General features: G+C 35.3%; 1 protein-coding gene across 3 annotated transcripts in view; it reads left to right on the top strand.

Annotated features, from left to right (window-relative positions):
* The window catches only part of CNTN5 (contactin 5), a 628,741-nt gene that overhangs the window by 556,493 nt on the left and 59,009 nt on the right, over positions 1 to 13,239 (top strand). For all 3 annotated transcript variants that reach the window (XM_051643085.1, XM_051643105.1, XM_051643094.1), the window contains 2 exons: positions 9,558 to 9,685; positions 10,610 to 10,785. In XM_051643085.1, coding sequence (XP_051499045.1) covers positions 9,558 to 9,685; positions 10,610 to 10,785 — 304 coding nt within the window. The remainder of the gene's footprint in view (positions 1 to 9,557; positions 9,686 to 10,609; positions 10,786 to 13,239) is intronic.

Here is a 13,239-nt window from a genome sequence, read left to right on the forward strand (position 1 = left end):
TGAAAGCAGTAACATTATCTATAATAAAATAATTTTTCAGGGAGCCAGGAAAGATTAAATTTCAATGCTGGAAATACCACTTGCAGTTAATATTCTAATAGTGTTGCTATAGAACATGAATCAATGTAGGAAAACAGGTTCCATCTGACTGGATGTTATAACAGGGCTTACAATAATAATTCTCTAGCTAGATGACTTCTGCCCTGAGCATATAAAAACTCCCATGTAAACATCTAATTAGCAGTCTTAAATTTACAAGAATCTCATTTCAATGAATTTTACGTTTCTTTTGTTAATATTATATTGCTTAAGTTAATGTTAACATTTTAAGCATAGCATAGTTTTACTGTTTTGAGCTGTGTCTTCCTCTAGAATAAATCAAAATAGATCCATGTAGTTAAATGAAAAAATATCATTTTACACTGGCTAAAGATCTGCCCCCTTGAGCACCTGGTCTTTTTGAATTTTACCTCTTGCATACCAAGACTGCCTTTGAGGGCTAATACTGCTTTTGTCGCTAACAAGTGAAACGCTGAAATATCTTAGAATAACTAAAGTTTTCCCATGTATTTTTATTTTTCTGAGGCAATTAGGAAGTCATACAAGCATTGTCTTCTTTCTAAAACTTCTGAGTAGAATAGATTAAGTTAATAATTCATTGTTGTCAGATAGGAACATGGCAAAAATTATTTTGATAAAAGTCTTTTTACTGAAAAGCAGGAGCTTTTTTTGAAGTAGCAGAATATTTCTGACATTGAAACATTGTGCAAAAATATATTTTTTTTCTTTATTTTTAGGATTATTTCAGCATTTTTAGACATAGTTGTCTTAAACCAAACATATTTTATAGAAGTTTTTAAAATAACTTTTTTACCACAATGCAGAGCAGAAAAGACTTTAAATGGCCTTTCTAACCCTCTGGGTCACTTCCCTGAGATATCTTCTGAAGAATTCTTCCAGTTTTTCTTCTTTACACAAGAACAAACACATTTAGAGACACAATACTTTGAGCAGAATGGCAAGATGCCAAGTAGCAAAGTGGTGCTAAGTTTTAAATATGTATCAACTGACCTCTCTTACTTGAATGTACCAGTGAAAATATAGAATAATTTTTAAGTCATCTGGTTTGTTTAATTTCTGTAGGTAATAGATTACTGATTTTAACCTCTGTTCCATTTAGAGTTAGGCTCTGATTCAGTTTAGTGTCTTAGCAGATTGTAGGACCTTTACATCATCACTGACATGAATGTTTTTAACAGAGTCTTTAAAGCAAGCTACATGCTTAAGTACTGGTCTGAATATAGTCATCAATACAAAGCACTGTTAAAACCAGTAATGACCAGCCTACTAGTACAAAGAAAAAAGCACTGGAAGAGATCATGTTAATTCTGACTTATTGGTAGTTTTCAGGCTTTACTGCTCAAAAACACTATGGAAATCATACTTAATTCCTATGCTTATGAAATAAGCATTATTTGCTACATTTGTTAGCAAAAATGACTTTAAGTAACAACCACTTGAAATTCCATTTAAATATGTGGACACCATTTGCACAGGGAGAGCTGTGTATTTTCATGCACAAGTGTTAGCCATGCAGCAAACAGCAAGGACAAAAAAGGTCCAGTTGTGGCTTCTTTGAAAAAACTGCTTCAAGACTGTTTGCTTAGAGTAGCTTAAATAGAGCTGGAAGTAGTTTGCATTATATAAATTATAAGGCTTAGCATATTCCAATGACCTAAAGATATCACACACAGGAATTGCACTATCATAAATGTTTGAAAATCCAAAGTGAAGAAACACCAAATAGTATTGTGTTTTGCCAAGGGACTGGGCAAGACATAGTCTTGTTTCTAATTAGGTCAACAATATTTAAATAAAAAGACTCTATCTAGGCTGATAATATAAAAAATTTATATAAAGTAGATGGCATTCTGCTTACTTAAGTCATTTTACTATAGGAACAACTCTTTTCCATTTTCTTTGAGAGAGAATTGTACGTTTATTATGAAGGAGCAAGAGACAGCAGTGAGAGAGCCCACAGCCATTCAAGGAGAAATAAAGGTTTCAACTACTCACAAATACTTGTCCTGGTTCCTTGCAATCTACATTAAAGGATACTGACAAGTCCCATTCCCAAACTAATGTGAAATGACAGATTGCTCAGATCAGAACACTGTGAGGGGCCACAGGCTAAATGAGTCAGTGCAGCTTCTCTCCATTTGTATCTTTAAAGTTCTTATTTCCAAGATGCACACAGACCAATTTCATACTCCTGGTTTTAGACCCCAGTGAGAAATGCAGAGAAAACTTTCTAATCACTTCAGTAACTTGCACTTCTCTTTTACCGAGTTATTAGGTGTTAAAATTTGCAACGCTTTAAACTAACTGCTATGCTTCCCTGATTGTTGTGATTATTTTTCTAAAGTCCTGTAAAATTGACTTTAGTATGTAAGAAAAAATAAAAAATAAAAAAAAAGGAATTGAAAGCAGAGAAAGGTAAAAATGTGTATATCCTAATCAAACTCCTACCCTACGAGAAATAGCCATGAAATTAATTCCATGTTTCTTTATTCTGTAATTTTTTTTTTAAGAAATATAAAATTCTGAGTGTAAGCTGTCTAGCACTCATTTCTGTTAAGATCGAGATACTGTATCACTGTGCTGCAAATCCTCAGTAAAATCCTGAAGGTTGTGCAGCAATTGTGACTTTTGCTGCCTTAGCTGCTCAGCTCCTTCAGCAGCCAAACCCTATTGTCCATTGCAGAATTTTTCAGCAATTTCTAGCCACAGCATCAAGACATTTGTTTGTGAGAACCCACATGTGAACGATGCAACATTATCTTAATCTTGATGGAAGTCTCTGCTCACTGATTTTACATGTGATAGGAAAAACAAATGCTGGCCCTGGTGGGTCAAGGTAAAACTGTCGCTGGGGATAAAGACAGATGCAAATTACAGCCTGCCCAGGGAGGCTGTGGAGTCCCCTTCTCTGGAGATATTCAAGACCTGCCTAGATGCAGTCCTGAGTAATGTGCTCTAGGGGATCCTGCTTTAGCAGGGGAGTTGGACTAGATGATCTCTAGAGTTTCTTTCCATCTCTGACAATCCTGTGATTCTGTGAATTTCCACCATCTGAACCAGTATGCCCCCTAGTGGCTGTAAATAATATCTGAGTCCTTCCATGGTGGGTCATACCATATATTAATGGACCAATAATTTATTTGTGAGACAATGGAGCAGTAAAAGTATCTGGGCTACTACTACATTTCGTTTATCCTTAAGAATTAATCAAAGGGAAAATAATCACAATATAGGAGGCAGAACAGACCTTCTTTTTTTATACCAAAACAATGATGTTTGTATTTCCAACTTCTTTATCTTTCCTCTTAAAACAAGGCCAAAGGCTATGGTCAATCTCACAAGTTTTCTGTGCATAAGAGAGCAGAAAGGAAAAAAATGGCTACTTTTTAATAAAAATCCTTTTTAATCCTGCCGAACGCCCCATATGAGCAACTCTCACATATAATCTTCTAGTCAGTCCTATCTGAATCACATGAAGCCTAAAGAAACCTGAGTTTTGTCGTTCATATTTGTGGGGACCTTCCACTCTGTTCATCCCTATCTGTACTTTCCTTACGTCTCTGCCAGTCAACATTGATTTAAAGGATTTTCTGATTTATTAAAAAAAAAAAAAAAAAAAAAAAAAGTACTTCCAAACACCATCAATAAGAAAAGATCCAGCATTTCCTATGAGCCTAATTCCCATCCATCAGCTTCTCAGCAGACACTTGATTTCACAGCAACATCCCCTATGCAAATAGTAGGAACTTTCATCCTTCTAGATAAAATAGGACGATCGTTTTTCAGGGATCTTACTTACCCTGGTATATTCTTTATTGGTAAAAGAAGAACAAAATTGATGAAATCACTGATCTATGTGATCTAATACATTTTTGTTTAAACAAATGCACTAAGAATGATTCCAATCTTAAGTGTTACTGCTGAACATTAGCTTTGAATAGATAGCAGATATTTTTACAGTGAAGGTATCACTTGGAAATACTGTCTGAAAACTATAATTAGTTTTTTGTAGCCTTCCAATATCAAAGTCCAATCTTGAAGCCTTAAAGAAGAAAATTTGCCCTCTCATTCATGCTTCTATGGTTTTGTAACAATTCCTAACCTACTTTACTGCATTATGCTGTCGTTAGCCAGCAGTGTGCCCTTGTGGCTAAGAAGGCCAATGGCATCCTGGGGTGCATTAGAAAGGGTGTGGTTAGTAGATCAAGAGAGGTTCTCCTCCCCCTCTATTCTGCATTGGTGAGGCCGCATCTGGAGTATTGTGTCCAGTTCTGGGCCCCTCAGTTCAGGAAGGACAGGGAACTGCTGGAAAGAGTCCAACGCAGAGCCACAAAGATGATGAAGGGAGTGGAACATCTCCCTTATGAGGAAAGGCTGAGGGAGCTGGGTCTCTTTAGCTTGGAGAAAAGGAGACTGAGGGGTGACCTCATCAATGTTTACAAATACGTAAAGGGTGAGTGTCAAGAAGATGGAGCTAAGCTTTTTTCAGTGATGACCAGTGATAGGACAAGGAGTAATGGATACAAATTGGAGCATAGGAGGTTCAAGGTGAATATCAGAAAAAAATTTTTTACTGTGAGAGTGAGAGAGCCCTGGAACAGGCTGCCCAGAGAGGTTGTGGAGTCTTCTTCACTGGAGACATTCAAGACCCGTCTGGACGCATTCCTGTGTGATGTGCTCTGGGTGACCCTGCTCTGGCAGGGGGGGTTGGACTAAATGATCTTTCGAGGTCCCTTCCAACCCCTATGATTCTATGATTCTATGGTTAGCAAAACTGACATTATAGAAGTGCTACTAAAATGTATTTCCAAACTTGCTTGTATTCTAGACAAGAAAACCACAGGCATTGCAAGCTGGACATCAAACCACTTCACTATTTCAGATAAAATCATATTGGCAAAATATATCAGATATTCTTTGACATTTACATGCAACTTCAGTTTAGAACTTTTCATTTTTTTATTCTTGTTTGGGGGGTGGGGTTAGCTTCATGGGCGTACAGTATGCAATGAAGTTTGTGGTTAATTGATTTCTGAGACAGCAGGTGTTTAAGTTCAAAGACCAGCATCACACTTGGTGTTCACCACCACCATCATTAGCAGACTTTATATCCCTTAGTTCTTTAGACTGTCTCTACCATTAGACTATGGGCTTGAGCCAGTGACCCCCAGAAAAACTGCTGCCCTTTGAACATCCTGGTTCACAACTAGACTTCAAAAAGGCACACTTAAACCTGCTATAAACCTCTGTGTCTCTGTTGTAAGCAGTTAAATCCTCTGACAGGTCATGTCACATTTGTCAGCTCTATGCAGGTGTCTTGGATATCTTACACTCATTTCTATATGAGCAGGTAGTATGGATCAATAGGAGCAGCAAAAAGTTGACACTGTTCACACTGCCTAATTCTGAGTTTTTCTGGAATAGTTCTAGTTCCCACTCCACAGACTGGATGTATATTTGTAGCTGAAAAGCAATGCACTCCTCAAGCATACCTCTCAGTTTAGTGACAGCTAAGTTCATGTGCTCAGATTGCTTCATTTTACAAAACAGAGCCACATCAAATTGGGAAATTAATTACCAAGTCACACTCAAGTGAACAGCAACTGGGTTTTTGTCCCTCAAACAATGTCAGGTCATAACAGGCACTTACATCTGGGAACTTACACATTGAGATATCTGAGTCTAGATATCTATAATGTGAGTTAGACATCTGTTTGGTTTTTTTTTTTACTGTTAATAGAGGTTCCACTGACTCCTAACAAGATCCATGAATTAACATGTAAAATAGAAACTTATTTCATATGCAGACACCTTAGCTTTCGTTTTACAAACAGCTCCCAGAACAAAAGGATTTCTTTCCTCCCTGGTCATTCTGATTAAATTGCTGTGTGCCAGCATAACGAGAATTAATCTTCCTGAATACTGATGATAAAAATTATTCCATATTATGTTTCCTCTGCACCGTATGTATTGATACTTCCATAAGGAGCTGCAGGTTGGTATCTGATATATTCTAGGGTTGTATTTGCCTTTGCTGCGTGGTACTATTTTCTTAGTCTCTTGCTCAAATTCTGAAAGCCCTTCTGTTTGACATGCCGATCTTGCTGTGTCATTGAACTGTTGATTTCATCAAAGGTCTAGTATCCTTTTTATATACTAGTCATTATGGAAAATAAGACAATAGCACAAGGAACCATTTATCTTTTACATTTTTTTTCTCCTCCGTTCAATCGGTTTCTTAAAATATATTTATGTAGTAAACCTGTTTAGCCAGTCACGTGAATTTTCAGCATGAAAAACGTTCCTGAAACCCATGAAAGATTGAAACTGCATTTTTTTTTCTAAAGCATATTTCTTCTTATTCAATATTACAGCATTTTAGTCTCATTTAGTATACTCCAGTTAAATCATGTCAAATTTTATTTCATGTCCATTTCCTGTCATATCTTGATTATTCTTTTCTAATAATTCCTTCTAAAATTTTTGTTGCTATTCATCTTAAGCTAACATGCTTATTGTCTCCAAGACACTAATGCTCATCTCTTTTTCTCCATATTATTAGACAGATGAAAACTCTTTTCTACAGAGACACTAACCTCATGTGCCAGTTTTTTCAGAGTCCTTGGATGGACAACATCTATCTCTTTTACATGGTTACAATGAGTTTTTCTTAAATACAAGAATCTCCAAACTATCCCTTAATCTCTCATCCATCCTTTCTCAATCCATTCATCAGTAGTCATCTTTCCCTCAGTTTATAAAAAATTAATAATTTAAGTTTTTTATGTTCCTGAATTATCCTTAACTCTTCACCAAGGTCATCTCTGCTCTCTTTGCTCCCCTTTTATTTATGAAGCTAGAAAACAGTTTGCTATGGTATTTTCTTATTAAAATATGTAGACGTAATATGCAGGTGATCTCTCTATGACTGAGAGATATTGGCAAGGAAGGAGGAGAAGTCTATGTTCCTGCTGTGTGCAGCAAGTGTTATGCTAATAAATAAAACATCTTGGTTTCCATCATAACCAGCCCCTGGCTGTTTTCACACACACACAAAAAATGGTGAACAGATGAATGCTAGGCATTTTAAGGAAAGTATTAATTTCTGAGCCAAATAATTCACCATGAAATGTGTTTGCAATTGCCTTGATTGAGTGGCTACTCTTTTCTTCATGGATACCAAGAGCTTTTAACTACATAGAGACGTAGCCAATAATATGTATAAGATTCATTAGATAATCTTCCATATGCATATAACTTTCTTCTCCTCTAAGCTCAGAATGAAAAACAGTTTTCTATCAGGACTTATGTTGTGTATAAACTTTGTGATTTGCAAACACTGTAGGAGTGTCCTTTCATTTGTCTTATGCTGAGAGTTTATTGATGAAAACCATTACTGTTCTGCAAAGGCTATTGTCATACTAATGATACTATGTCCTCACAGCAGTGAGCACACAGCATCTTGATAAGGAAACAAATCTTACACCACAGAAGAGGAAGAAGCTTACATCCCTGTCACTTCCTAAAGCTGATTGTTTTTTCAAAGATGTGACATACTATAACAAAATTTCAAGCCTTCTTATTTGTTAGAAAAAAAACCCTCTAAACCTTAAAATTCTGATACAGAGCCATTTACTTAAAAATCATTAGGTTTTCTCTAAAATTACCCTTAAACAAATAATGTAATTGAAATACTAACACATACATGTTTAGAGCACCATGGGAGATACCTCAGCAGGTTGCACTTGGGAATTTGAGAGTTGACATGCCCTTCCACTGCTCCATTCACTTTTGAAGCGATTATTTTCTTCTGTCTCTCTGCTGAGATCAGTGAGTGGTTTCACATCTGAAGTGAATATAAGTACATTTTTCATTGGAGTTAAATTCTCTTTTCTCCACCACAATGTTTATAAACTGCAGATAATAAACTACCATTTTTCACAAAGAGAATCAAAGAGGAAGGGGTATTATTCTTTTTCCGGGGGGGGGGGGGGGGTGGGGGGTGGGGATGGAAAGTCCCACATTAGTGATTTAGTTTGAGCACATTATTGAATCTTAAGTCTTCAATAAATCATTTCTAGTTAAAATTAAAGGTAACTCAGCTTTGCATTTTAACATGTCCAGCCTAGATAGGGAATTTTTTTATCTGCCGAAGAGCCCAAACAGACCTGTTAATCAGGATGATCAAAATGCTTTACTCATGTTTAAATACTTCTCAGGAATAAACCACAACATTGTACCCTCCATGATCATGGCCTTGACTGGGCAGTCCCAGCTGCATTAGCAGATAGAAAGCCTTCTTTGCAGAGGTATATCTGAAAATCCAACTATCTTCGGCAAGGATGCACCCACCTCCTTAGTTTGACTCTCCCTAATACAGAGAGTTCTTACTTTAATTTAAACTACAGGAGAAAGAAGCACTCCTTCATCTCCTCCTCTTCTGTGTAATAGCTGAAAGCATTCTCTGAGGATTATCTGCTTTCAGTATCCATGCCTGCTGGAGGGCTTCAAACCAACATCTCCCATGTCCTTTGAGAGAGCCAAAACCACTACCCCACCTGGGAAAGGATATAAAACATCTGCGAGTAGGGCTTGGCTTACGTGCCATGTAAGAGTTGCTGTGTTCCATTTAGGTTTGTAGTTCTCTGTCAGGAAAGAAGCTATGATTATTTACTGCTCTTGCAGGGCTGCAGCTTTAACATATAATAAATTCAGGGGCTTTGCCATTTCAGAGCAGCAAAGAAGTGTCTTAATTTTCACCTCTGTGTAGCTTCACGGGCTTTATGATTAATACTGTGTAAGCAAAGCCAAAATTTGAAACTCCTAAATGTAAATGGTTGAGCAACATTTATCTGGAGTATGCTTCAGGGGGGTTACTTACCTATTGAGATAGTGGAGCTGCAATCATACAAGACACAAGCAAAGGGGAAAAAAAAAAAAAGCTTAGCCGCAAAAAAGCAGAAATTATTTAAGTTCCTACACTGTGTAGTGATGCCATGAACCATATTTTGACCACGTACAATTAATTTTATGCTTTTTCTAGTCCTCTTTTACATTTTACTTAACATTCTTCTCAGATTTGATTTTAAGGTCGTTTTTTTCTAAATGGAATAGCCTGTGTTTGATATTGAAATGTGGTTTGACAATAACATAGCAGTGAAACTTTAAAGACAAATTATGAAGGATCACCTTTTTTACTTTTTAAAAAGGTTCATTAAAATTCAACACTGCTAAGTGTCAAAGGATAGTAATCCACTGATGCCTCCCTGAAACTTTTTGAATTAAGGAAGGGGAAGTAAAATGGGTTTATTACAACCTTTTTGAAACAGAAGAGAATTCAATTATCATCTTCATCATCCCTTGCTAGAGAGGCAGCAGTCTTTAATCCTATTTATTAGCTCTAAAAGATATTATCATGGAATTTGGCTGCTAGGCTAGGAGATATATGTATATATTTATATATTTATCCTTTTCAGGGTAACTATTCTTCCACATGGGAGTCTGCGAATCCTGAATGCTACCAAGTCTGATGAAGGACGATACTTATGCCAAGGTGTAAATGTATTTGGATCTGCAGAAATTGTTGCATCCGTATCTGTTAAAGGTATTAAAAAATACTTTTATTGTATTGATGATTTTTCTTTACTAGTATTTCATTATTGCTTAGAATCCCCAGACAAAACACAGCAGCATTGTACAGGCAGAATGAAAAAGCATTTCCAACAAGCTAGGGGGACTAATGTCCATCTGGTCAAATATCATCTTCCTACATCAGATTTCATACTCCAGCTCTTATACTAGAGATGTATGTCAGAAAAAATAGTATTTATAGAAATCACTCAGATTATAGATAATTCTATAAATAAAATAATCTGTATCCCTTTTAACATTTTTTAGCTTTGGGAATTCACTCACCCTTTCTTCCTTCTGCATGGAAACAAGGTCAAGTATTAAAGTAATAATTGTGTCAATATAAAAAAACCTAAGGTATCCTTAGAACAGTAATAATAATCAAATCACTGTGATGCAGTTAATTTCTAAACCATATTTTTGTTACTTTTCAGCTCAATTCTTATATGATCATGGGCTTTGCTTTTAGGTGTTCAAGTCAAGACTTCTTTTTACAAGCTTCTTCCTGTATTTAGTATGCCTGGAAACATCCCCTTGTTTTAAAAATGAAAAAAACTGAGATTTCCATGTAATAACAAGATTCCAGGAGCTGCAGTCTTAAATAAAATTAACTGTTTTTTCTGAGACTAAAAAAATTAGTTCATTTATCTCTCTCAGAAGTCACACAGACTATTGTTTAGGATCCTGTCTTATTGATCCTGTGAGGTTGGCTGTACCTTCTGCTCACCACTGTCATGTCCTGGGTGCATTATGAATATATCTTAGTATTTGAGCCTAAATATTTTAAACAAAAAGTAGATGTAAGCTTTGAATAGACTAAGCAGAACTTCAAATTATTTTGGCCATGCATAGTAACTAGACTTGCATCTAAATTTTCCTAATACTTTTATATTTCAAGAACCTACAAGAATAGAGCTGACTCCCAAGAAGATGGAGTTAACAGTTGGAGAAAGCATTGTCCTCAGTTGCAAAGCCCTTCATGACAGCACACTAGATGTCACTTTCTATTGGACACTCAATGGGCAGCCAATTGACTTTGAAAAAGAAGGTGGACACTTTGAAAGCATCAAAGCAGTAAGTGACCATGTGTTTGTTGTTTGTTTACTGTGAAGTGACAGAAATTTTCATGCTTTTAAATGCCTTCCATTTATAAAATTCTGATCAAACTGAAATATAAATCGTTTCACTAATGTTAGAAAGGCTAGCTAGAGGAGATGCAAGCTGCAGGTCACTAGAATTACTTCAGGTAGTTTCAGTCAAGAAGATACAGAATGCAAACATGCATCCTATTTCTAGTGTAACATCTGATGATAGGGATTAGAAAATAGTTTGAATAAAATCTTCCCTATACTCTTCTGCAGATTTTAGTAAGAAAGGCTGCTGCTATAAGCAGTGATGTCTTTCTCACAGGTAACATGGCTGTTGGAGTGCCCTCACCTCCCAGTGCTTTTACTTGCCTAGCATAAATTTTAATATCTGAATAGAAAGGAGTATACTTTATTTTCCAGCTTCCCTGCACTAAGGTAGGTTCTGGCTGTGCAGCTGCTATTTAAGTCAGTAAGAATCATATTGCAAGAAATTTGCAAACTGATTTCAAATACTACTCCTTGATTCAAAAACACTTTAATATGATCAATCAGTATGATAAAGTAATTAAATTCTGTCCCATATAAAATGGTTTGAAATTTTCTTAGTAGAAAGAAATCTCCTAATGTGAACAAGTTTGGAAATAAAATCTACAGTCATTTACCTGTATGTTCCAACTAATGAAATATAAATCTATTGTCCACCCTATGTTAACAGAGAAAAATGAAACTCACTGAGGTCAGAAAACTTTAAAAGTTAATGTATCTAATTTGAGTATAATGTAGTGAAGTTAACTTTGCATTAAAAATCTTGTCAGCTGCAATCAATATCTTTTTCTGCTTCCCTTTATGGAAGTCATACTGTATTCATTTTGTGATGTCTTGTGTGTCTTTTTTAAATTCAGTTTTACTTCAATAAGATTTTTAATTGAAAACCATTAGTGAGGCAGATGTTATTATGAAGGTTCTTAGTATACTTATCTTCATCTGAGGAAGTCCAACACTCAAAATCCAGCATTAAATATATAGGAAGGAAAACTATATATGTTATTTTTTTTCTTCAAATTAAAAAAAAATTATTATTCAAGAAAACATTCTAGTATTACAATTTAACTTCAAGTTGTTTCCAAAAATTTAAAATTTAAAATGTGTTACATGGTTCCTTCAGTGTGTTTCAGCAACTTTTTGTGCTGAATGGAATTTTAAATCACTGGGAAAAATAATCAGAGTATTAAATTTTCAAAGTTATTTCTTTCGTGAAAATGAAGCTAATTTAATGTCATTTCATTTGTTTTATGTAAACAAGATTTTGTAGATCTTTCAACAAGATTCCTTCTATTAGTTTCCTTTCTACTAGAGAAAGCCCTCAAATTCATATAAAGCTCATTAAAAGTGAGAACCTTGAAGACGACATACTGGGACTATTTACACAAATATTCATGCAATAATTTCACTGAAATTACTAAGTCATTTTATTGCCCTGACAGCTAAAATTTTGCCAAAACCTAGTAGATTTAACCAGCTATTAAAGTATGAGTTTATTACTTCCTTCTCACTTTGTGGCTAAAGAGTAACAGCTAAGTGAAAACAGTATTAATCACTCATAATGGACTCAATGCTCAATGTGTAAATGACTAGGTGGATCATATAAAAAAAAAAAAAAAAAAAAGTTGTTTATTTAGTAAAAGCACAGCATCTTTCTTTCCAGAGGCATACAAGCATTTTAATTTTTTTTAAAACCTACTTTTTTACAAACAGACAACTTCAGCTGGTCAAAAAACAATACCAGACTGAAAAGAAAGCATTGCATATTTTCCATAATATTACAAAATTAAATCTTACCTTGTCACTCTTAAACAAGTGCTGAAATAGTGAAATAGTATGCAGCTCTAAAGAAATACCAAAATGAAGTGTAAGAGCCTGATATTTTCAGAGTGGACTAGTTTAATTTGCCTTTACAAGATTGCTTACCCAAGAGATGGTCAGGCTCTGCTTCATTTACTTGCATTCCCAACTCATTTAAATGTCAAGACATTTATTTTCTGGTTTTCACTCTAAAGAGAGAATGGAAGAGTAGGCTTGATTCAACTGGAGGAGGACTAAAAATACTTAATATCTTACAGGCAGGATGGAGGGGGAATATTCATTTTTAGAACACAGAGACCAAAAGATGACCCTATAAGCACAATCTCACAGAAATTTTCTCAGTGCTCTTGGAAACATAACATGACACATCCTTCTCCCTATTAGAAAGTAGTAGTTAAAATATATGTAAATCTGCATTCACCGGAAGGTATGTATTGATTTTTGCATCATACTGAAATGAAGATGAATCAGTTGAGAGCTGCAAAATTCCAAAGTAGCAATTGTAGTAGTGGAGCAATTTTTTTGTGGTTTGACACAAAAGCTCTATAATTCCCGTAAATACTCGTATGTGGAATGT

The sequence above is a fragment of the Apus apus genome, chromosome 1 (assembly GCF_020740795.1).
Source record: "Apus apus isolate bApuApu2 chromosome 1, bApuApu2.pri.cur, whole genome shotgun sequence".
Classification (NCBI taxonomy): domain Eukaryota; kingdom Metazoa; phylum Chordata; class Aves; order Apodiformes; family Apodidae; genus Apus; species Apus apus.